We start from the raw sequence: 26,003 nt of genomic DNA, 5'->3' as shown, positions 1-26,003 counted from the left end.
TCTCTCTAGTCTGCTGTATTCCAGTCTCTATAGTCTGCTGTATTCCAGTCTTTATAGTCTGCTTTATTCCAGTCTCTCAAATCTGCTGTATTCCAGTCTCTATAGTCTGCTGTATTCCAGTCTCTATAATCTGCTGTATTCCAGTCTCTCTAGTCTGCTGTATTCCAGTCTCTCTAGTCTGCTATATTCCAGTCTCTATAGTCTGCTGTATTCCAGTCTCTATAGTCTGCTGTATTCCAGTCTCTCTAGTCTGCTGTATTCCAGTCTCTCTAGTCTGCTGTATTCCAGTCTCTCTAGTCTGCTTTATTCTAGTCTGCTGTATTCCAGTCTCTATAGTCTGCTGTATTCTAGTCTGCTGTATTCCAGTCTCTATAGTCTGCTGTATTCCAGTCTCTATAGTCTGCTGTATTCCAGTCTCTATAGTCTGCTGTATTCCAGTCTCTATAGTCTGCTGTATTCCAGTCTCTATAGTCTGCTGTATTCCAGTCTCTCTAGTCTGCTGAATTCTAGTCTCTATAGTCTGCTGTATTCCAGTCTCTCTAGTCTGCTGTATTCCAGTCTCTCTAGTCTGCTGTATTCCAGTCTCTATAGTCTGCTGTATTCCTGTCTCTCTAGTCTGCTGTATTCCAGTCTCTCTACTCTGCTGTATTCCAGTCTCTATAGTCTGCAGTATTCCAGTCTCTCTACTCTGCTGTATTCCAGTCTCTATAGTCTGCTGTATTCCAGTCTCTATAGTCTGCTGTATTCCAGTCTCTCTAGTCTGCTGTATTCCAGTCTCTCTAGTCTGCTGTATTCCAGTCTCTATAGTCTGCAGTATTCCAGTCTCTCTACTCTGCTGTATTCCAGTCTCTATAGTCTGATGTATTCCAGTCTCTATAGTCTGCTGCATTCCAGTCTCTCTAGTCTGCTGTATTCCAGTCTCTCTAGTCTGCTGTATTCCAGTCTCTATAGTCTGCTGTATTCCAGTCTCTCTAGTCTGCTGTATTCCAGTCTCTATAGTCTGCTGTATTCCAGTCTCTCTAGTCTGCTGTATTCCAGTCTCTCTAGTCTGCTGTATTCCAGTCTCTCTAGTCTGCTGTATTCTAGTCTGCTGTATTCCAGTCTCTCTAGTCTGCTGTATTCCAGTCTCTATAGTCTGCTGTATTCCAGTCTCTATAGTCTGCTGTATTCCAGTCTCTCTAGTCTGCTGTATTCCAGTCTCTCTAGTCTGCTGTATTCCAGTCTCTCTAGTCTGCTGTATTCCAGTCTCTCTAGTCTGATGTATTCCAGTCTCTCTAGTCTGCTGTATTCCAGTCTCTATAGTCTGCTGTATTCCAGTCTCTATAGTCTGCTGTATTCCAGTCTCTATAGTCTGCTGTATTCCAGTCTCTCTAGTCTGCTGTATTCCAGTCTCTATAGTCTGCTGTATTCCAGTCTCTCTAGTCTGCTGTATTCTAGTCTGCTGTATTCCAGTCTCTCTAGTCTGCTGTATTCCAGTCTCTCTAGTCTGCTGTATTCCAGTCTCTCTAGTCTGCTGTATTCCAGTCTCTCTAGTCTGCTGTATTCTAGTCTGCTGTATTCCAGTCTCTATAGTCTGCTGTATTCTAGTCTGCTGTATTCCAGTCTCTATAGTCTGCTGTATTCCAGTCTCTATAGTCTGCTGTATTCCAGTCTCTATAGTCTGCTGTATTCCAGTCTCTATTGTCTGCTGTATTCCAGTCTCTATAGTCTGCTGTATTCCAGTCTCTCTAGTCTGCTGTATTCTAGTCTCTATAGTCTGCTGTATTCCAGTCTCTATAGTCTGCTGTATTCCAGTCTCTCTAGTCTGCTGTATTCCAGTCTCTCTAGTCTGCTGTATTTCAGTCTCTCTAGTCTGCTGTATTCCAGTCTCTCTAGTCTGCTGTATTCCAGACTCTATAGTCTGCTGTATTCTAGTCTGCTGTATTCCAGTCTCTATAGTCTGCTTTATTCCAGTCTCTATAGTCTGCTGTATTCCAGTCTCTATAGTCTGCTGTATTCCAGTCTCTATAGTCTGCTGTATTCCAGTCTCTATAGTCTGCTGTATTCCAGTCTCTCTAGTCTGCTGTATTCTAGTCTCTCTAGTCTGCTGTATTCCAGTCTCTCAAATCTGCTGTATTCCAGTCTCTCTAGTCTGCTGTATTCCAGTCTCTATAGTCTGCTGTATTCCAGTCTTTATAGTCTGCTGTATTCCAGTCTCTCAAATCTGCTGTATTCCAGTCTCTCTAGTCTGCTGTATTCCAGTCTCTATAGTCTGCTGTATTCCAGTCTTTATAGTCTGCTTTATTCCAGTCTCTATAGTCTGCTGTATTCCAGTCTCTATAGTCTGCTGTATTCCAGTCTCTCTAGTCTGCTGTATTCCAGTCTCTCTAGTCTGCTATATTCCAGTCTCTATAGTCTGCTGTATTCCAGTCTCTATAGTCTGCTGTATTCCAGTCTCTCTAGTCTGCTGTATTCCAGTCTCTCTAGTCTGCTGTATTCCAGTCTCTCTAGTCTGCTTTATTCTAGTCTGCTGTATTCCAGTCTCTATAGTCTGCTGTATTCTAGTCTGCTGTATTCCAGTCTCTATAGTCTGCTGTATTCCAGTCTCTATAGTCTGCTGTATTCCAGTCTCTATAGTCTGCTGTATTCCAGTCTCTATAGTCTGCTGTATTCCAGTCTCTATAGTCTGCTGTATTCCAGTCTCTCTAGTCTGCTGAATTCTAGTCTCTATAGTCTGCTGTATTCCAGTCTCTCTAGTCTGCTGTATTCCAGTCTCTCTAGTCTGCTGTATTCCAGTCTCTATAGTCTGCTGTATTCCTGTCTCTCTAGTCTGCTGTATTCCAGTCTCTCTAGTCTACTGTATTCCAGTCTCTCTAGTCTGCTGTATTCCAGTCTCTCTAGTCTGCTGTATTCTAGTCTGCTGTATTCCAGTCTCTCTAGTCTGCTGTATTCCAGTCTCTATAGTCTGCTGTATTCCAGTCTCTCTAGTCTGCTGTATTCCAGTCTCTCTAGTCTGCTGTATTCCAGTCTCTATAGTCTGCTGTATTCTAGTCTGCTGTATTCCAGTCTCTATAGTCTGCAGTATTCCAGTCTCTCTAGTCTGCTTTATTCCAGTCTCTATAGTCTGCTGTATTCCAGTCTCTATAGTCTGCTGTATTCCAGTCTCTATAGTCTGCTGTATTCCAGTCTCTCTAGTCTGCTGTATTCTAGTGTCTCTAGTCTGCTGTATTCCAGTCTCTCTAGTCTGCTTTATTCCAGTCTCTATAGTCTGCTGTATTCCAGTCTCTATAGTCTGCTGTATTCCAGTCTCTATAGTCTGCTGTATTCCAGTCTCTCTAGTCTGCTGTATTCCAGTCTCTCTAGTGTGCTGTATTCTAGTACTCTAGCCTGCTGTATTCCTGTCTCTCTAGTCTGCTGTATTCCAGTCTCTATAGTCTGCTGTATTCCAGTCTCTCTAGTCTGCTGTATTCCAGTCTCTATAGTCTGCTGTATTCCAGTCTCTCTAGTCTGTTGTATTTCAGTCTCTATAGTCTGCTGTATTCCAGTCTCTCTAGTCTGCTGTATTCCAGTCTCTCTAGTCTGCTGTATTCCAGTCTCTATAGTCTGCTGTATTCTAGTCTCTATAGTCTGCTGTATTCTAGTCTGCTGTATTCCAGTCTCTATAGTCTGCTGTATTCCAGTCTCTATAGTCTGCTGTATTCCTGTCTCTCTAGTCTGCTGTATTCCAGTCTCTATAGTCTGCTGTATTCCAGTCTCTCTAGTCTGCTGTATTCCAGTCTCTATAGTCTGCTGTATTCCTGTCTCTCTAGTCTGCTGTATTCCAGTCTCTCTAGTATACTGTATTCCAGTCTCTCTAGTCTGCTGTATTCCAGTCTCTCTAGTCTGCTGTATTCTAGTCTGCTGTATTCCAGTCTCTCTAGTCTGCTGTATTCCAGTATCTCTAGTCTGCTGTATTCCAGTCTCTATAGTCTGCTGTATTCTAGTCTGCTGTATTCCAGTCTCTCTAGTCTGCTGTATTCCAGTCTCTATAGTCTGCTGTATTCCAGTCTCTATAGTCTGCTGTATTCCTGTCTCTATAGCCTGCTGTATTCCTGTCTCTCTAGCCTGCTGTTTTCCTGTCTCTCTAGTCTGCTGTATTCCAGTCTCTCTAGTCTGTTGTATTCCAGTCTCTCTAGTCTGCTGTATTCTAGTCTCTCTAGTCTGCTGTATTCCAGTCTGCTTTATTCCAGTCTCTATAGTCTGCTGTATTCCAGTCTCTATAGTCTGCTGTATTCCAGTCTCTATAGTCTCCTGTATTCCAGTCTCTATAGTCTGCAGTATTCCAGTCTCTCTACTCTGCTGTATTCCAGTCTCTATAGTCTGCTGTATTCCAGTCTCTATAGTCTGCTGTATTCCAGTCTCTCTAGTCTGCTGTATTCCAGTCTCTCTAGTCTGCTGTATTCCAGTCTCTCTAGTCTGCTGTATTCCAGTCTCTCTAGTCTGCTGTATTCCAGTCTCTCTAGTCTGCTGTATTCCAGCCTCTATAGTCTGCTGTATTCCAGTCTCTATAGTCTGCTGTATTCCAGTCTCTATAGTCTGCTGTATTCCAGTCTCTATAGTCTGCTGTATTCCAGTCTCTATAGTCTGCTGTATTCCAGTCTCTCTAGTCTGCTGTATTCCAGTCTCTCTAGTCTGCTGTATTCTAGTCTGCTGTATTCCAGTCTCTCTAGTCTGCTGTATTCCAGTCTCTCTAGTCTGCTGTATTCCAGTCTCTCTAGTCTGCTGTATTCCAGTCTCTATAGTCTGCTGTATTCCAGTCTCTATAGTTTGCTGTATTCCAGTCTCTCTAGTCTGCTGTATTCCAGTCTCTCTAGTCTGCTGTATTCTAGTCTGCTGTATTCCAGTCTCTCTAGTCTGCTGTATTCCAGTCTCTATAGTCTGCTGTATTCCAGTCTCTATTGTCTGCTGTATTCCAGTCTCTATAGTCTGCTGTATTCCAGTCTCTCTAGTCTGCTGTATTCTAGTCTCTATAGTCTTCTGTATTCCAGTCTCTATAGTCTGCTGTATTCCAGTCTCTCTAGTCTGCTGTATTCCAGTCTCTCTAGTCTGCTGTATTTCAGTCTCTCTAGTCTGCTGTATTCCAGTCTCTCTAGTCTGCTGTATTCTAGTCTGCTGTATTCCAGACTCTATAGTCTGCTGTATTCTAGTCTGCTGTATTCCAGTCTCTATAGTCTGCTGTATTCCAGTCTCTATAGTCTGCTGTATTCCAGTCTCTATAGTCTGCTGTATTCCAGTCTCTATAGTCTGCTGTATTCCAGTCTCTATAGTCTGCTGTATTCCAGTCTCTCTAGTCTGCTGTATTCTAGTCTCTCTAGTCTGCTGTATTCCAGTCTCTCAAATCTGCTGTATTCCAGTCTCTCTAGTCTGCTGTATTCCAGTCTCTATAGTCTGCTGTATTCCAGTCTTTATAGTCTGCTGTATTCCAGTCTCTCAAATCTGCTGTATTCCAGTCTCTCTAGTCTGCTGTATTCCAGTCTCTATAGTCTGCTGTATTCCAGTCTTTATAGTCTGCTTTATTCCAGTCTCTCAAATCTGCTGTATTCCAGTCTCTATAGTCTGCTGTATTCCAGTCTCTATAGTCTGCTGTATTCCAGTCTCTCTAGTCTGCTGTATTCCAGTCTCTCTAGTCTGCTATATTCCAGTCTCTCTAGTCTGCTGTATTCCAGTCTCTATAGTCTGCTGTATTCCAGTCTCTATAGTCTGCTGTATTCCAGTCTCTCTAGTCTGCTGTATTCCAGTCTCTCTAGTCTGCTGTATTCCAGTCTCTCTAGTCTGCTGTATTCCAGTCTCTCTAGTCTGCTGTATTCCAGTCTCTCTATTCTGCTTTATTCTAGTCTGCTGTATTCCAGTCTCTATAGTCTGCTGTATTCTAGTCTGCTGTATTCCAGTCTCTATAGTCTGCTGTATTCCAGTCTCTATAGTCTGCTGTATTCCAGTCTCTATAGTCTGCTGTATTCCAGTCTCTATAGTCTGCTGTATTCCAGTCTCTCTAGTCTGCTGTATTCTAGTCTCTATAGTCTGCTCTATTCCAGTCTCTCTAGTCTGCTGTATTCCAGTCTCTATAGTCTGCTGTATTCCAGTCTCTCTAGTCTGCTGTATTCCAGTCTCTATAGTCTGCTGTATTCCTGTCTCTCTAGTCTGCTGTATTCCAGTCTCTCTAGTCTACTGTATTCCAGTCTCTCTAGTCTGCTGTATTCCAGTCTCTCTAGTCTGCTGTATTCTAGTCTGCTGTATTCCAGTCTCTCTAGTCTGCTGTATTCCAGTCTCTCTAGTCTGCTGTATTCCAGTCTCTCTAGTCTGCTGTATTCCAGTCTCTATAGTCTGCTGTATTCTAGTCTGCTGTATTCCAGTCTCTCTAGTCTGCTGTATTCCAGTCTCTCTAGTCTGCTGTATTCCAGTCTCTATAGTCTGCTGTATTCCAGTCTCTATAGTCTGCTGTATTCCAGTCTCTCTAGTCTGCTGTATTCTAGTGTCTCTAGTCTGCTGTATTCCAGTCTCTCTAGTCTGCTTTATTCCAGTCTCTATAGTCTGCTGTATTCCAGTCTCTATAGTCTGCTGTATTCCAGTCTCTATAGTCTGCTGTATTCCAGTCTCTCTAGTCTGCTGTATTCCAGTCTCTCTAGTGTGCTGTATTCTAGTACTCTAGCCTGCTGTATTCCAGTCTCTCTAGTCTGCTGTATTCCAGTCTCTATAGTCTGCTGTATTCCTGTCTCTCTAGTCTGCTGTATTCCAGTCTCTATAGTCTGCTGTATTCCAGTCTCTCTAGTCTGTTGTATTTCAGTCTCTATAGTCTGCTGTATTCCAGTCTCTCTAGTCTGCTGTATTCCAGTCTCTCTAGTCTGCTGTATTCCAGTCTCTATAGTCTGCTGTATTCTAGTCTCTATAGTCTGCTGTATTCTAGTCTGCTGTATTCCAGTCTCTATAGTCTGCTGTATTCCAGTCTCTATAGTCTGCTGTATTCCTGTCTCTCTAGTCTGCTGTATTCCAGTCTCTCTAGTCTGCTGTATTCCAGTCTCTATAGTCTGCTGTATTCCAGTCTCTCTAGTCTGCTGTATTCTAGTCTCTATAGTCTGCTGTATTCCAGTCACTCTAGTCTGCTGTATTCCAGTCTCTATAGTCTGCTGTATTCCAGTCTCTCTAGTCTGCTGTATTCCAGTCTCTATAGTCTGCTGTATTCCTGTCTCTCTAGTCTGCTGTATTCCAGTCTCTCTAGTATACTGTATTCCAGTATCTCTAGTCTGCTGTATTCCAGTCTCTCTAGTCTGCTGTATTCTAGTCTGCTGTATTCCAGTCTCTCTAGTCTGCTGTATTCCAGTCTCTATAGTCTGCTGTATTCCAGTCTCTCTAGTCTGCTGTATTCCAGTCTCTCTAGTCTGCTGTATTCCAGTCTCTATAGTCTGCTGTATTCTAGTCTGCTGTATTCCAGTCTCTCTAGTCTGCTGTATTCCAGTCTCTATAGTCTGCTGTATTCCAGTCTCTATAGTCTGCTGTATTCCAGTCTCTCTAGTCTGCTGTATCCCAGTCTCTATAGTCTGCTGTATTCCAGTCTCTATAGTCTGCTGTATTCCAGTCTCTCTAGTCTGCTGTATTCTAGTGTCTCTAGTCTGCTGTATTCCAGTCTCTCTAGTCTGCTGTATTCCAGTCTCTCTAGTCTACTGTATTCCAGTCTCTCTAGTCTGCTGTATTCCAGTCTCTATAGTCTGCTGTATTCCAGTCTCTCTAGTCTGCTGTATTCCAGTCTCTCTAGTGTGCTGTATTCTAGTACTCTAGCCTGCTGTATTCCAGTCTCTCTAGTCTGCTGTATTCCAGTCTCTATAGTCTGCTGTATTCCAGTCTCTCTAGTCTACTGTATTCCAGTCTCTATAGTCTGCTGTATTCCAGTCTCTCTAGTCTGCTGTATTCCAGTCTCTATAGTCTGCTGTATTCCAGTCTCTATAGTCTGCTGTATTCCAGTCTCTCTAGTCTGCTGTATTCTAGTGTCTCTAGTCTGCTGTATTCCAGTCTCTCTAGTCTGCTTTATTCCAGTATCTATAGTCTGCTGTATTCCAGTCTCTATAGTCTGCTGTATTCCAGTCTCTATAGTCTGCTGTATTACAGTCTCTCTAGTCTGCTGTATTCCAGTCTCTCTAGTGTGCTGTATTCTAGTACTCTAGCCTGCTCTATTCCAGTCTCTCTAGTCTGCTGTATTCCAGTCTCTATAGTCTGCTGTATTCCTGTCTCTCTAGTCTGCTGTATTCCAGTCTCTATAGTCTGCTGTATTCCAGTCTCTCTAGTCTGTTGTATTTCAGTCTCTATAGTCTGCTGTATTCCAGTCTCTCTAGTCTGCTGTATTCCAGTCTCTCTAGTCTGCTGTATTCCAGTCTCTATAGTCTGCTGTATTCTAGTCTCTATAGTCTGCTGTATTCTAGTCTGCTGTATTCCAGTCTCTATAGTCTGCTGTATTCCAGTCTCTATAGTCTGCTTTATTCCAGTCTCTCTAGTCTGCTGTATTCCAGTCTCTCTAGTCTGCTGTATTCCAGTCTCTATAGTCTGCTGTATTCCAGTCTCTCTTGTCTGCTGTATTCTAGTCTCTATAGTCTGCTGTATTCCAGTCTCTCTAGTCTGCTGTATTCCAGTCCCTATAGTCTGCTGTATTCCAGTCTCTCTAGTCTGCTGTATTCCAGTCTCTATAGTCTGCTGTATTCCTGTCTCTCTAGTCTGCTGTATTCCAGTCTCTCTAGTATACTGTATTCCAGTCTCTCTAGTCTGCTGTATTCCAGTCTCTCTAGTCTGCTGTATTCTAGTCTGCTGTATTCCAGTCTCTCTAGTCTGCTGTATTCCAGTCTCTATAGTCTGCTGTATTCCAGTCTCTCTAGTCTGCTGTATTCCAGTCTCTCTAGTCTGCTGTATTCCAGTCTCTATAGTCTGCTGTATTCTAGTCTGCTGTATTCCAGTCTCTCTAGTCTGCTGTATTCCAGTCTCTATAGTCTGCTGTATTCCAGTCTCTCTAGTCTGCTGTATCCCAGTCTCTATAGTCTGCTGTATTCCAGTCTCTATAGTCTGCTGTATTCCAGTCTCTCTAGTCTGCTGTATTCTAGTGTCTCTAGTCTGCTGTATTCCAGTCTCTCTAGTCTGCTGTATTCCAGTCTCTCTAGTCTACTGTATTCCAGTCTCTCTAGTCTGCTGTATTCCAGTCTCTATAGTCTGCTGTATTCCAGTCTCTCTAGTCTGCTGTATTCCAGTCTCTCTAGTGTGCTGTATTCTAGTACTCTAGCCTGCTGTATTCCAGTCTCTCTAGTCTGCTGTATTCCAGTCTCTATAGTCTGCTGTATTCCAGTCTCTCTAGTCTGCTGTATTCCAGTCTCTATAGTCTGCTGTATTCCAGTCTCTCTAGTCTGTTGTATTTCAGTCTCTATAGTCTGCTGTATTCCAGTCTCTCTAGTCTGCTGTATTCCAGTCTCTCTAGTCTGCTGTATTCCAGTCTCTATAGTCTGCTGTATTCTAGTCTCTATAGTCTGCTGTATTCTCTCTAGTCTGCTGTATTCCAGTCTCTCTAGTCTGCTGTATTCCAGTCTCTATAGTCTGCTTTATTCCTGTCTCTCTAGTCTGCTGTATTCCAGTCTCTCTAGTCTGCTGTATTCCAGTCTCTATAGTCTGCTGTATTCCAGTCTCTCTAGTCTGCTGTATTCCAGTCTCTATAGTCTGCTGTATTCCAGTCTCTATAGTCTGCTGTATTCCAGTCTCTCTAGTCTGCTGTATTCTAGTGTCTCCAGTCTGCTGTATTCCAGTCTCTCTAGTCTGCTGTATTCCAGTCTCTATAGTCTGCTTTATTCCAGTCTCTATAGTCTGCTGTATTCCAGTCTCTATAGTCTGCTGTATTCCAGTCTCTCTAGTCTGCTGTATTCCAGTCTCTCTAGTCTGCAGTATTCCAGTCTCTCTAGTGTGCTGTATTCTAGTACTCTAGCCTGCTGTATTCCAGTCTCTCTAGTCTGCTGTATTCCAGTCTCTATAGTCTGCTGTATTCCAGTCTCTCTAGTCTGCTGTATTCAAGTCTCTATAGTCTGCTGTATTCCAGTCTCTCTAGTCTGTTGTATTTCAGTCTCTATAGTCTGCTGTATTCCAGTCTCTCTAGTCTGCTGTATTCCAGTCTCTCTAGTCTGCTGTATTCCAGTCTCTATAGTCTGCTGTATTCTAGTCTCTATAGTCTGCTGTATTCTCTCTAGTCTGCTGTATTCCAGTCTCTCTAGTCTGCTGTATTCCAGTGGTAGCTGTAGCAGGGGTGTGTTCTTTAGGCGCCCAACGGAAATAAAAATGACTTAAACAGGGAGGGTCAGCCCAAACTTGTCCAATAAGAATGCTTGTTTTTGATTTCCGTTGCAAAAAAATTGTTACGTTTTTCCCTAATGAACATGATGCATGGTGTATTGGCTTGCAATGGTTAAGACTAACCACTAGGTGGCAGTGAATGCTCATATTCTAATGCAGCGTTCCACTTGATCAAGACAGGATGGCAATACTAACACACACACAGCTATGTGACTGTCTGATGCGATGGAAGGCTGCACTGCACCAAACAGACCGCCGTTCTGAAATGTCACGGGGTCAAAGGTGAAGAAAACAGCATTATAGGAGAGAGGGGGTCATTCCTTTTGTTATGACAGGTTAACTGACTCACTGTTACCGACCCCTCTCTCCCGTAACAATATCAGACAGACAGAAATGTTAATAATAAACCAAATAGATATGAAATATCAACAAAAGGAAGCATGCAACCATCTGGGATCTATAATTGCTTGAATCTATATATTCCACATGCGTTTCTGCTCCAGGGTAAATTACCTAGAATCTAACAAAGTAAAGGCTGCATAAGAGTACTGAATATTTGATTTGTTATGTTTTGTAACTGTCCAATCCTCCAATCAGAATAGGATATGATTTCATGATTAAACATGGTTCAGTCTCTTCATCTTGTATTCACATGTTACTGATGTCAACAAATTTGATCTCAAACTGAGACAATTGTCTACCAATGGAAAAGCACCTCTACCCATAGAGCAGAAACGGCAGGCATAGGCAGTTGGTTAGAGGATGGGAATTTTGTCAGCCCCCCCCTCCCTCCATCACTCCCTTCTTCCCCCCAGATTGTGGCACCTCTATTTAGACCACCACTCTGAATGGGAGAGGAGGCTTTGACAAAAGTTTCCATGGTGACAGTGCAATCTGTAAATCATGCTGCGGCAGACGTGTCTTCTCCTCCCCTCTGTCTCTCTCTCTCTTTCTCTCTTTCATTCCCCCTCTTCTCTCTCTCTCTCAAACATTCTCCCATCTTTCTCACACGCATACCTTTCTGAATCCGCATCTCTCTACCTCTCTCTCTACCTCCCTCCCCCTCTCTATCCTCCATTTCTTTTTTCCTTGTTAGTTTTTCACTCTCTCCATTTTCCAGTCACTCTGACAGAGAGAAGGGGGATGGCGAAGACACATAATGTTCACTTAACATTCAACTGACGTTCAGTCAAACATGCCGCTTCAAAAAATAAAAAAAATAAAGGTGAATTTTTTCCCGTGCATGTTAGTAGGGCAGAATGTGCAGGTAGATGTTAACACTGAAGAGGGAGGGCTGTGGCCCAAATGGCACCTGATTCCCTATATAGTGCACTACTTCTGACCAGGGCTATATAGGGAAAAGGATGCCATTTGGGACAAACCGGAGGAGTAGTGGGAGACTCCTTGAAGTACCTTCGGCATCCTTAGACATGTACAGGGATAGCTTGGTACCATAGGGGATCCGTATAGAATCTGAACCAGGGACCAAGAACAAGGTTATGTAATACACACACACACACACTCTGGTATGACAGAACACACACATTCAGTAGTATTAACACCACCACCCCCAAAGCAGGAAAGATCAACGTTACAGGGATGTGATTGGTTGTAGTAGTGTTCCAAGACTAGAGTTGACCAATAGAAAAAAAGAGGAAGGACCCAATAGAAGATGGCTGAATCTTAAAGGGGAACTCCACTCAAAAACTATATTGTGGTATCATGATGATGTGGCAAGTGACACTTTGCGTCTTGAAAGTCCAAGATCTTGAAAACTTGACTGCTGACATGCAAAACATTTTGGGACTGTATCAACAATGGACTATGAAAAAAAATAAGATAGTTTTTGAGTGGAGTTCCCCTTTAACCCCTCAAAGTGCCCTCTATACTGTACTACACCCTTACCCCTCTAAAGCCCAGTTCAGGTCCCATGCTATATACTACACCCTTACCCCTCTAAAGCCCAGTTCAGGTCCCATGCTATATACTACACCCTTACCCCTCTAAAGCCCAGTTCAGGTCCCATGCTATATACTACACCCTTACCCCTCTAAAGCCCAGTTCAGGTCCCATGCTATATACTACACCCTTCACCCTCTAAAGCCCAGTTCAGGTCCCATGCTATATACTACACCCTTACCCCTCTAAAGCCCAGTTCAGGTCCCATGCTATATACTACACCCTTACCCCTCTAAAGCCCAGTTCAGGTCCCATGCTATATACTACACCCTTCACCCTCTAAAGCCCAGTTCAGGTCCCATGCTATATACTACACCCTTCACCCTCTAAAGCCCAGTTCAGGTCCCATGCTATATACTACACCCTTACCCCTCTAAAGCCCAGTTCAGGTCCCATGCTATATACTACACCCTTACCCCTCTAAAGCCCAGTTCAGGTCCCATGCTATATACTACACCCTTCACCCTCTAAAGCCCAGTTCAGGTCCCATGCTATATACTACACCCTTACCCCTCTAAAGCCCAGTTCAGGTCCCATGCTATATACTACACCCTTACCCCTCTAAAGCCCAGTTCAGGTCCCATGCTATATACTACACCCTTACATTTACATTTTAGTCATTTAGCAGACGCTCTTATCCAGAGCGACTTACAGGAGCAATTAGGGTTAAGTGCCTTGCTCAAGGGCACAACGGCAGATTTTTCACCTAGTCGGCTCGGGGATTAGAACCAGCGACCTTTCGGTTACTGGCACAACGCTCTTAACCACTAAGCTACCTGCCGCCCCTACACCCTTACCCCTCTAAAGCCCAGTTCAGGTCCCATGCTATATACTACACCCTTACCCCTCTAAAGCCCAGTTCAGGTCCCATGCTATATACTACACCCTTCACCCTCTAAAGCCCAGTTCAGGTCCCATGCAATATACTACACCCTTCACCCTCTAAAGCCCAGTTCAGGTCCCACGCCCAACTCTCTGTCCAGAGTAACACACCAGCACTCTGTAGTGTTAGTGTGAGTGTGTGCATGCATATGAAGTGTCTGTCACACACACTAACTACTGCAGTCCCCGCAGGAATAGAAGTGAGGTTACCCAAAATGACACAGATGAAGTGTGCATTTCCAATTGTGTTGTCATCCTAGAATGTGATTGGTTGCTAGGCGAGGCTTACCGTCTCCGAGCGGCGATGGGAACACGGGCATCTCGTAGCCGGTGGGCGTCTGTGGGGAACTCTGGGAACTGGTGTCCCGGGAGCTGCAGTTGGAGGCAGAGTTGACCGGAGCGGACGACACAAAGTAGATGTCTGACTGAAGGAGGGGATGGGGGAGAGGGACAGGGAGAGATGAAGGGATTGAAATAAATGGAGAGGAGGAACAAAAGTGGAGAAGAAGAAAGATTAATAGAGGTAGTTGGAGAGAGAGAGAGTGAAAGAGAACGCGGGAAAAGATGAAGAGGGCAATAAAGAGAGAGAAAGAGAGAGAGAGGTGTTGCTTAGTGAAATAACGCCATCACCTGTCTTAGGTTCTGAACAAACAGAGTAAAAACTCAAACGGACAACTAGGAAAAGCTCAAACCAAATGTATTCACCCACTGGGTCATATAGATGCAAAGACAAAGCATGATTACACAAGCACATATATTTATAACCTCCTACTAGGCGTGGTCAACTCCTTACACATCTAGACAGCCAATACATCTCTGTTGCTAGACAGGAACTTAATTGGTTCCTCTTACTGGTGTAGTCATGGCCCTGCCTGATGCTAGAACCTTCGTGGGCATGGAAATGTATGTGTGTGACATAGGACTATAGTAGGAGGGTCGTTGGGGTGGGCCCCTCTGGCCCCCCTCCCAGAGGTTTCTTCTCACTTCATCTGTTGACTTGACCTCGAGCCGAATTCCTCGATCCTCCCTAGTTCCGCAGCCTGCCTTATCAGAGATGAGCTATTACCCTTCGCCTACCTCCTTAGAAACATGTGAACAGAATATGAACTTTCTGCACTTCCCTTTGTCTCACTCAGTAACTTTCCATACTCCAAGTTCCTATCACCCTTCATTGACCCCAACATATACATTCCTTATACATATAAAGTAATCAATAAGTTATATTTTGGTAACATGAATAAGTATATTTCAAGCTAGAATCCAACACCTGCTACAACAACATGATGACGTAGTGTTTCGTATGTTAAATGGTACAGTCTGCATGTATCCTTCTGTTGTGTATGAGTTGTGTGTTTGATAGTGTTTCTGTGTGGTCCCTGTTTGCAAAACAAATTTCCCTCCGGGATAATAAAGATTGATTGAAATAAGATTGCTGAGAATGTTGCTTCTAAAAATACACACACACACATGCTCAAAAGCGCACGCACACACACACTTTCGCTCCCTCTTTCTCTTTTGTGTTGTGTAGGAAGAGCGCTTTATAACTCAGATTCATTACCATCATGATTGGACACTTCCACCTGTCAGTCAAACTCACCCTGGAGGCAGTCAGCTGGAGCTCTGGTACGACAGCTGTGTAGACCAGGTTACCGTTGACAACCAGCCGGATCTCAATGGAGTCAGTAGTAAAGGCCAAGATGTAGGGGAACGCACATACTGTAAAACAACAACAATAATAACAACAACATTCTGAAGAACAACACCTGGCGGAGCTGATAGATTTGGATAGATCATTTGGATAGATGATAGATGTTAGGTAATGTCCTAATAAATGAATCCTAAGGGGAAAATTGGTTTGTCAAAGCAGCATGACAGTACAAACATACCCATACTCACATAAGATAAACTGTAGCTTGTGTCACAATAATTTAAATCTCTTTAGCCAGCCATTCTCTGCTTTCATCATCAGAAACAAACACACACACAAGAGACACAGACAAACACACACACAGAGACACAGACAAACACACACACAGACACAGACAAACACACACAGAGACACAGACAAACACACACACAGAGACACAGACAAACACACACACAGACACAGACAAACACAGACACAGAGACACAGACAAACACACACACAGAGACACAGACAAACACACACACAGAGACACAGACAAACACACACACAGACAAACACAGACACAGAGACACAGACAAACACACACACAGATACAGACAAACACAGACACAGAGACACAGTCAAACACACACACAGAGACAGACAAACACACACACAGAGACAGACAAACACACACACACAGAGACACAGACAAACACACACACAGAGACACAGACAAACACACTTGACGACCTAGCCTGGGTGGCCACCCGCTGCGTGTTACCATGGCGACAGCGCTCAGGCCGGGGCCGGAGGCTGGGCTGACCAAGGGAGGGAGCGGGGTGTTGGGAGGGGTGGCGAGGGGTGGGGCCGCTGGTTGCTATGGTTACCAGTGCTACTCACCGATGGCGTTGGGCATCTGGTTCCAGCTGAAGTGTAAGTCAGAGGCGTTAGACTGGATCATGGGGGTGGAGCCATTGAACAGACACACTTTCTTATAGGAACAGATATCTGGGGAACATATGAGATATACAGTATTAGAATGTATATATTAGTGCCCAGATATGTCTTTATACCATGTAATTGTTAAGTAATTATAGGAACAAGTATCTGCACAGAAAGACGAGTTTAGAAACATAAGTCTAAATATAGAAACACAGTCGTTAACCTCGTATTTATAGGAACAGATATTTGGGTGTTGAGGACAATGGATAATATATATTAAAACGTTACTACACCCTCAGAATTAAAGGTTTAGACTTGTTCCTAAAGGGGTACAACCGCTTGTCACTGGGGTGGTACCCTGTAAGGTCCTCCTTTGTACTTTTAGTTATAGGTGCATAATTGTACCTCAATTCATACTTCAGGGAGTACCTTTATCAAAGGTACAAAAGCATACTTTTTGTCTTTATATCATAACACCACAGTGACAAAGCCCCTGTAAGTGGTTGACATATACTTCTGATAGACCAAAAATAACTAATGAATGCCACGCCCCCACTCAGCCATGCCTCCAATATCATTTCCCAGTGTGCCTTGCCTTTTGAATTGTAGAGTTACCAACCATGACTGTATTTGTTAGTTCCTTTTCAGTCCTGTGGCCTTCACCAACTGAATTCCTGGGAATATGTTATTATTATAATTAAACTCTTTATGACAATACATTTAATATCTCATAAGGCCTTATTTTGAGGCATAGTTTTACCCTAATACAGCCTGCAAGTAGGCTTGCAAAATTCTGTTAACTTTCCCCAAATTCCCAGATTTCCAAAAACATTCTGGTTGAAGGATTTCTTGCTTATTCCCAACCTGGGAAATTTGGTACCTTGCTAAGTGATTTGTAATTCATATTGGAATCCAGCAAGTGTTACGATATCCAACAATTGGTATTTTTATTCACCCGCAACTTGCATTCATAATTACTGTCAGGGTTAGGAATATTGTGAGGAGACTACCTAAGCCATTTAAACTAGAACAACCATTTCAGTAATGGGTGCAATACATCTAACTAACTGATTGGATTAGTTTAGAAAAATGTATGTTATTTACCTTTGTGTAGCATAATATTAATCAATCCATCAAGTACATGCAAAAACAGATATTAAAGCAATTCTCAAAAAATCAACCTGAAGTAGAGCATGCTGAGAAATACAAATGTGCCTTTTTAGTGTAACACCCCAGTGACAAAGCCAGTAGTTCCTTTTAGGTGGCAGAAATTCATCATTGTACCTTATGGTGGGTATTAAGGGTATTGAGGGTACACAAAATACGTTTGTACCCTGAGAAACAGAAATTTACCTTCACATTGTACCCCTTTTTTTTGTGTAATTGTAGCTTAAAAAAAAATATGGGGTACAAAAATGTACCATTATACTCTTTATCCGCACATGTACCCTAAAAGGTACCGAACAGTACCATGTGACATCATTATGTGTACCTATGAAGGTACATTATGTGTATTTTGATAAAAATTGTTGTAACCCAACTAACAACACCGTACCATTATTTTCTAAGAGTGTAGAAACACCCCAGATAAATGGAGACTCACAATTGTAACACAACAAAAGACCAGCCTCCCCATCCTCGTACACGTCGATGGCTGCCACAAAGTTGACCTGTGTGCACACGGCAGAGAAGAACACTGTATTGAATTCATTCTATTCAATTATCATTCATTGGTCCATCTGTAACTGTTCTCCTCTAAACTGTAACTCTTCCCCTTCATTGTTGAGCTCTCTTCTCAGTCAACCAACCAGGTAAGTGGAAGGTAAACTGAAGGTAAATAACAACATAAATCATGTTGGTAGGAGGTCTCACCCGATTGGCGTCTACATGGTGTAGCCGGTATGCGTCCCCGGTGCTCTCGTTGATCAGGTCAAACTGGTGTTTGTAGGCCACACAGATCATGTTGTCATTCTCCCCTGTAGGACCGTCCACCAGGGCCATGACTACTGGAGGATCACACAGACAGATCTCCTGGGGGGAGGGGGGGGCAGGTCAGGAGGATGGGCCTCACACAGGTGCGTGTGTGTGCGTGTGTGTGTATGTGTGTGTGTGTGTGTTCACCCGTATGTACTGGAACTGGTCCACGGGTGAGTCGGTTGCAGCAGTGAGGGTGTCAAGGCGGGGCTGTTTCCTGGTGATGAGGAGGAGCTTATTCCTGATGGCCGCCACAATCCTCAACTCTGACCCATGGTGGGTGTTGATGGAGTACAGGTGACACCCTGGGAGAGGGAAGGAGAGAGAGGATAAAGGTGTGTGTGAAGAGGGGAGGAATATGTTTGAGTGGTTAGCTACAGTATGGAATTATTACTCTGAGTACATTCCTCTTTGAGTGCTGCTGCTATCCATCCCAAACCCAGCTAATCCCTACCATTGTGACGCAGAGTTGTCTAAATGCTTCAGCAAATGTACATCACACCAGGGGCATCGGTAGACACAATTAAAGTAACCTAATTTATGTCCCTATAACTGCCCTGAATGCCTCTGCTGATCCTACAGCTATTGTATGCAGTAATCATGTGCCTAAGAACCAGATTTATACTGTTAGCACTGAGCCGGTGTGCCCGAGGAGGAAGTCCACTGTGTGCAGCTCACCCTGCACTAACATAAAGAACATGAGCACATCTACTGCTGCTAAGCTTCCCAGTAAAGCAATAAAAACAAGTAATCATCCCAGAAGAAAAGTGCTCAAAATAGCCCACGTTAACATATGTAGCTTAAGAAACAAGGTTCATGAAATCAATAATTTGCTAGTAACAGATGCCATTCATATTCTGACTCTGAAACTCACTTAGATAATACATTTGATGATACAGTGTTAGCAATACAAGGTTATAACATTTACAGAAAATATAGAAATGCCAATGGTGGAGGTGTTGCTGTTTATATTCAGAACCACATTCCTGTGAAGATTAGAGAGGATCTCATGTTAAATACTGTTGAAGTAATATGGCTACAGGTTCATCTACCTCACCTAAAGCCCATTCTGGTGGGAAGCTGCTATAGACCACTGAGTGCTAACAGTTAGTATCTGGATAACATGTGTGAAATGCTTGATAATGTATGTGATATCAGTAGAGAGGTATACTTTCTGGGTGATTTCAAATCAAATCAAATCAAATTTTATTGGTCACATGCGCCGAATACAACAGGTGCAGACATTACAGTGAAATGCTTACTTACAGCCCTTAACCAACAGTGCATTTATTTTAAACAAAAAAGTAAGAATAAAAACAACAACAAAAAAGTGTTGAGAAAAAAAGAGCAGAAGTAAAATAAAGTGACAGTAGGGAGGCTATATATACAATAAAATAAAGTGACAGTAGGGAGGCTATATATACAGGGGGGTACCGTTGCATAGTCAATGTGCGGGGGCACCGGCTAGTTGAGGTAGTTGAGGTAATATGTACATGTGGGTAGAGTTAAAGTGACTATGCATAAATACTTAACAGAGTAGCAGCAGCGTAAAAAGGATGGGGTGGGGGGGCAGTGCAAATAGTCCGGGTAGCCATGATTAGCTGTTCAGGAGTCTTATGGCTTGGGGGTAGAAGCTGTTGAGAAGTCTTTTGGACCTAGACTTGGCACTCTGGTACCGCTTGCCGTGCGGTAGCAGAGAGAACAGTCTATGACTAGGGTGACTGGAGTCTTTGACAATTTTGAGGGCCTTCCTCTGACACCGCCTGGTATAGAGGTCCTGGATGGCAGGGAGCTTTGCCCCAGTGATTGACTGGCTTTCATCAGGCTGCCCACTCAAGAGAAAGCTTCAAACTGTAACCAGTGCCTGCAACCTGGTTCAGGTTATCAGTCTACCTACCAGGGTAGTTACAAACAGTACAGGCGTATAAATCATCAACATGTATTGATCATATCTTTACTAATGCTGCAGAGATTTGTTTGAAAGCAGTATCCAAATCCATTGGATGTAGTGATCACAATATAGTAGCCATATCTAGGAAAACCAAAGTTCCAAAGGCTGGGCCTAATATTGTGTATAAGAGGTCATAGAACAAGTTTTGTAGTGATTCCTATGTTGTTGATGTAAATAATATATGTTGGTCTGTGGTGTGTAATGAGGAGCAAACAGACACATTTATGAAATTGCTTATTCCAGTTACTAATAAGAAAATGACTGTAAAAACTGTTAAATCCCCGTGGACTGATGAGGAATTGAAGAATTGTATGGTTGAGAGGGATGAGGCAAAAGGAATGGCAAATTAGTCTGTCACGGATTCTGCCGAGGCTGCTCATCCTCCTAGTTCGGGCAGGCTTCGGCGTTCGTCGTCCCCGGAGTACTAGCTGCCACCGTTGAATGTTTCTATGTTTGATTGCTTTTGTCTGTCTATTACACCTGTGTCCGTTTGTGTTTGATTACGTGTTCTATAAGTTGCCTGTTTTGTATTGGTTAGGTTGTGTGTTGTTTTTCGCCTGTCCGTAGTGCTGCGTGTTTGTCTCTGTTTTGTTGTTTTATTGTTTTACGCATAGTTGTGTAATTGCTCGCCTCTGTTTTGTTTTGAGGCCGATCATTGTATCTTTGCCTTGTGGTTTCACAAGTAAACTTTGTTGGACTAAGCTTCGGTGTCCTGCGCCTGACTCCCACACCACATACACCTCAGCCTTGACATAGTCTGGCTGCACAACTGATTGGCAAACGTATTGCAAATTGAGAAATCATGTGATTAAACTGAATAAAATAAGAAGAAACTACTCTATGAAACAAAGATAAATGACATAAAGAATGATAGTAAAAAGCTTTGGAGCACCTTAAATTACATTTTGGGAAAAAAGGCAAACTCAGCTCCATCATTCATTGAATCAGATGGCTCATTCATCACAAAACCAACTGATATTGCCAACTACTTTAATTATTTTTTCATTGGCAAGATTAGCAAACTTAGGCATGACATGCCATCAACAATTGCTGACACTACACATCCAAGTATATCTGACCAAATCATGAAAGACGAACGTTGTAATTTTGAATTCCGTAAAGTGAGTGTGGAAGAGGTGAAAAAATGATTGTTGTCTATCAACAATGACAAGACACTGGTCTCTGACAACTTGGATGGAAAATTACTGAGGATAATATCGGACGATATTGCCTCTCCTGTTTTCCATATTTTCAATTTAAGCCTACTAGAAAGTGTGTGCCCCCAGGTTTGGAGGTAAGCAAAAGTCATTCCGCTACCTAAGAATAGTAAAGCCCCCTTTACTGGCTCAAATAGCCGACCAATTAGCCTGTTACCAAGCCTTAGTAAACTATTGGAAAAAATTGTGTTTGACCAGATACAATGCTATTTTACAGTAAACAAATTGACAACAAACTTTCAGCATGCTAATAGAGAACGACATTCACTCAAGCACAGCACGTACACAATTGACTGATGATTGGCTGAGAGAAATGTATGATAAAAAGATTATGGGGGCTGTTTTGTTAGACTTCGTAGTCTGCTGCTGGAAAAACGTAAGTGTTATGGCTTTACTCCACCTGCTATATTGTGGATACAGAGTTACCTGTCTAACAGAACACAGAGGGTGTTCTTTAATGGAAGCCTCTCCAACATAATCCAGGTATAATCAGGATTTCCCCAGGGCAGCTGTCTAGGCCCATTACTTTTTTCAATCTTTACTAATGACATGCCACTGGCATGAGTAAAGCCAGAGTGTCTATGTATACGGATGACTCAACACTGTCCCCTGTAGCTCAGTTGGTAGAGCATGGCGCTTGCAACGCCAGGGTTGTGGGTTCGTTTCCCACGGGGGGCCAGTATGAAAATGTATGCACTCACTAACTGTATGTCGCTCTGGATAAGAGCGTCTGCTAAATGACTAAAATGTAAAAATACATGTCAGCTACTACAGCGACTGAAATGACTGCAACAATTAACAAAGAGTTGCAGTTAGTTTCAGACTGCGTGGCAAGGAATAAGTTAGTTCTAAATATTTCAAAAACTAAAAGCATTATATTTGGAAGAAATCACTCACTAAACTCCAAACCTCAATTAAATCTTGTAATAAATAACGTGGAGATTGAGCAAGTTGAGGTGACTAAACTGCTTGGAGTAACCCTGGATTGTAAACTGTCATGGTCAAAACATATTGATACAACAGTAGCTAAGATGGGGAGAAGTCTGTCCATAATAAAGCGCTGCCTTCTTAACAGCACTATCAACAAGGCAGGTCCTACAGGCCCTAGTTTTATCGCACCTGGACTACTGCTCAGTCGTGTGGTCAGGTGCCACAAAGAGGGACATAGGAAAATTGCAATTGGCTCAAAACAGGGCAGCACGGCCCTTGGATGTACACAGAGAGCAAACATTAATAATATGCATGTCAATCTCTCCTGGCTCAAAGTGGAGGAGAGATTGACTTCATCACTGCTTGTGTTTGTGAGAGGTGTTGACATGTTGAAAGCACCGAGCTGTCTGTTTGAACGACTGGCACACAGCTCAGACATCCATGCATACCCCACAAGACAGGCCACTAGAGGTCTCTTCACAGTCCCTATGTCCAGAACAGACTATGGGAGGCGTACAGTACTACATAAAGCCATGACTACCTGGAACTCTATTCCACATCAGGTAACTGATGCAAGCAGTAGAATCAGATTTTAAAAACAGATACAAATACACCTTATGGAACAGTGGGGACTGTGAAGCAACACAAACATAGGCACAGACACATGCATACACACACATGATAACGTACGCTCAATACACAAACCTACACATGGATTTTGTGTTGTAGATATGTGGTAGTGGAGTAGGGGACTGGGGGCACACACTTAGTGTGCTGTGAAATCGGTTATGAATGTTTTGTAATTTAAAAAAAAATGTATAAAAGGCAGCAGCTAAGGGGAATCCACAATAAATACAAATACAAATCCCTCTGCTATACAATCCAAGGTAGTTAACCCCCAACAGCAACTGCTCCCCGGGCGCCGATGATGTGGACGTCTCCTCCCTGAGTGGCCTATTGGCTTTGGTCCTTACATACAGTCTATAAACGCTGCAGGTTCTATTCCTCCTTCTCCTTTTCTATCACACACACACACCACCCCACCCGATACACACACACAAATGTAGTGGAGGTTGTATTGGGGAGGCCATACAGACAGTGTAGGGGGTGTGTTGTAACAGAGGTAGGTCCTCTCCCCAGGGACTTCCCTACAGATAGATCAATGCTGTGGCTGTGGCCCGGGGCCGAATGCTCTCCTCTACTACACCTCACTGAGCTGCCTGGGAATGGGACTGCTCTGAGTGTGTGAGTGTGTATTAAGCATACATATATAAACATACATGTTTTATATATTATGCATTTATGTGTGTGTGCATGCGTGCATGTTCGTGAGTATGCATGCATGTGTATGTGTGTGTGTGTGTGCAGAGGCGTGATGCCCAAATTTGTCCTGTGTTTTAATTTTTCTGATTTTAAATTAATTACTAAACATTTTAAGCCCACATTTTATCATCATTATTTGTTAAAATATCTGTCAGCGGTATTTTGCAGCGGGGGCACACTGATTGGACCAGGTAAGGTGTGTGTCTGTGTGTGTGTGTCTGTGTGTGTGTCTGTGTGTGTGTGTCTGTGTGTGTGTGTGTGTGTGTGTGTGTGTGTGTCTATGTGTGTGTCTGTGTGTGTGTGTCTTTGTGTGTGTGTGTGTGTGTGTGTGTGTGTGTGTGTCTGTGTGTGTGTGTGTACCTTTGGTCTTCTCCAGTTTGTTCTCTCGACTGTCACACTTGGTGCGGACCAGCTGCCTCTCCTCCAGGCCTCTCTTGAGCATGCTCAGTCTGAACACATAGATACGCGCATCCTTCCCTGGAAAACAACACAACAAAACATCCTCATTAAAGCTAATCTGGGATTTGTGTTTCAGCCCAAAGGTAGCCCTGAGATTTAAGACGAGGGACAGGGATTGAGAAATGTAACCAGCGTCAAATTAATAAACACAGCTGTGGCCTGACAGTCCATGAAATCAACATAATATAATATGCAAATATCCCAGATTGAACCTTTAATAACATTTAAATAAATGTTATTCTGTTTTACATGTTTCTTCCACTGTAGTCTGTATCCACCCATGAACCACCCGTGTTCTGACACATGTAGCATATTAAAGGCCCAATACAGCCGTTTTTATATCAATATCAAATACTTTCTGGGTAACAATTAAGTACCTTACTGTAATAGATTTCCAATAAAAATGGCAAAAATTGCTTTTTAGCAAAAAACTATTTATCAAGCAAGACTTTTGCTAAGACTGTCTGGGAGTGTTCTGAGTAGGGAGGGGGAAACTGAAAACTAGATGTTATTGGCAGAGAAGTTTGGAACTCTCTTTGTTATTGGTCTATTAACCAATTTACTGCATGGTGATGACACCATGGAATGCCGAATCTCCCGCCCATGCAAACCTGCTGATCAGAGGGTCCTGTGTAAATCGTATTTTCAACCAGTAACTATCAGGAAATAGCACTGATATAATATAAAACACAGGAAAATCAAGGGGTTTTTGACTGCACTGGGCCTTTAACAGAATGCAATTTCTGAACTATTTCCACAACATGTTGTGTGAGATTAAAATAGGCTTAATTAAATATCTATGTAATCCTAACACTGGTAGCAGCTAATTTAAAGAGATGCTCTGTCACAACTTAGTGAGTTCTGTCTGTCATTATTATGGTGCATGAATTACAATGTATGGAAATACAAGACTGGCATACAAGACTGGCATGTGTGATTGGTGCTATAAAACAACTGTATGATAGAACTCATCTGGAATGGAAATCCTTGTAAAAGTTTAATTTTAATTCAAACAAGCTGCATTGGCATGGACATTTCTTCTGTTATGTCTGTATGTCTGTCTCTGTGTGTATCCGTCTGTTTCTCTCTTTCACTTCCTTCATATTTGTCCCTCTCTCTCTCTCTTTCTCTTTTTTTCTCTCTCCCTCTCTAATACCAGTGGGAAGTGCATCTCAATAGGTCAACCCAGAACCTGGTCCTGCAGGACGGACACACACACAGCAGTCTATAGGGGGTGGATGTGTATAGGTCAGCCTCCTCAGACCACAGAGGGAGATCAATGTGTTCGCTAGAGCGACTGAGAGACAAGTAAACACCCTAAAATACACAAGGAGAGAGAGGGATTGAGGTAGGGAGAAAGAGAGGGAGAGAGAGAGGGAGAGAGAGGGAGAAAGAGAGGGAGAGAGAGAGGGAGGGATGTCGAGAAAGGTGGGTAGGAGTGGAAGGAGGGAAATAGAAAAAGAGATAGAGAAGGTGAGGGAGAGAAAGAGGAGGAAGCAGATGAAAATACAAAGGGAGAGAAATATACAGTGCATTCGGAAAGTATTCAGACCCCTTGATTTTTCCACATTTTGTTACGTTACAGCCTTATTCTATAATTGATTAAATAAAACATTTTCTTCATCATTCTACACACAATATCCCGTAATTACAAAGCGAAAACAGGTCTTAAGAAATGTTTGCATTTACATAAGTATTCAGACCGTTTGCTATAAGACTCGAAATTGAGTTCAGGTGCATCCTGTTTCCATTGATCATCCTTGAGATGTGTATACAACTTGATTGGAGTTCACCTGTGGTAAATTCAATTGATTGGACATTAATTGGAAAGGCACACACCTGTCTAAATAAGGTCCCACAGTTGACAGTGCATGTCAGAGAAAAAACCAACCCATGAGGTCGAAGGAATTGTCTGTAGAGCTCCGAGACAGGATTGTGTTGAGGCACAGATCTGGGGAAGGGTACCAAAAAATGTCTGCAGCATTGTAGGTCCCGAAGAACACAGTGGCCTCCATCATTCTTAAATGGAAGAAGTTTGGAAACACCAAGACTCTTCCTAGAGCTGGCTGCCTGGCCAAACTGAGCAATTGGGGGAGAAGGGCCTTGGTCAGGGAGGTGACCAAGAACCCAATGGTCACTCTGAGAGCTCTAGAGTTCCTCTGTGGAAATGGGAGAACCTTCCAGAAGGACAACCATCTCTGAAGCACTCCACCAAATCAGGCCTTTATGGTAGAGTGGCCAGATGGAAGCAACTCCTCAGTAAAAGGCACATGACATCCCGCTTGGAGTTTGCCAAAAGGCACCTAAAGGACTCTCAGACCATGAGAAACAAGATTCTCTGGTCTGATGAAACCAAAATTGAACTCCTTGGCCTGAATGCCAAGCGTCACGTCTGGCGGAAACCTGGCACCAT

General features: G+C 43.0%; 1 protein-coding gene across 1 annotated transcript in view; it reads right to left on the bottom strand.

Annotated features, from left to right (window-relative positions):
• garnl3 (GTPase activating Rap/RanGAP domain like 3) overlaps positions 1 to 26,003 on the bottom strand; it is a gene marked incomplete at its 5' end in the record, with an annotated part of 174,640 nt that overhangs the window by 15,578 nt on the left and 133,059 nt on the right. Inside the window, 8 exon segments of the mRNA XM_084159340.1 lie at positions 11,737 to 11,796; positions 13,454 to 13,589; positions 14,762 to 14,880; positions 15,695 to 15,802; positions 17,340 to 17,406; positions 17,609 to 17,767; positions 17,858 to 18,015; positions 23,492 to 23,608. Coding sequence (XP_084015466.1) covers positions 11,737 to 11,796; positions 13,454 to 13,589; positions 14,762 to 14,880; positions 15,695 to 15,802; positions 17,340 to 17,406; positions 17,609 to 17,767; positions 17,858 to 18,015; positions 23,492 to 23,608 — 924 coding nt within the window.

This window comes from Coregonus lavaretus (genome assembly GCF_964263955.1).
Source record: "Coregonus lavaretus genome assembly, chromosome: 4".
Lineage (NCBI taxonomy): Eukaryota > Metazoa > Chordata > Actinopteri > Salmoniformes > Salmonidae > Coregonus > Coregonus lavaretus.
Note: the sequence above shows the minus strand (reverse complement) of the source record. Positions and strands in the feature narration are given on the sequence as shown.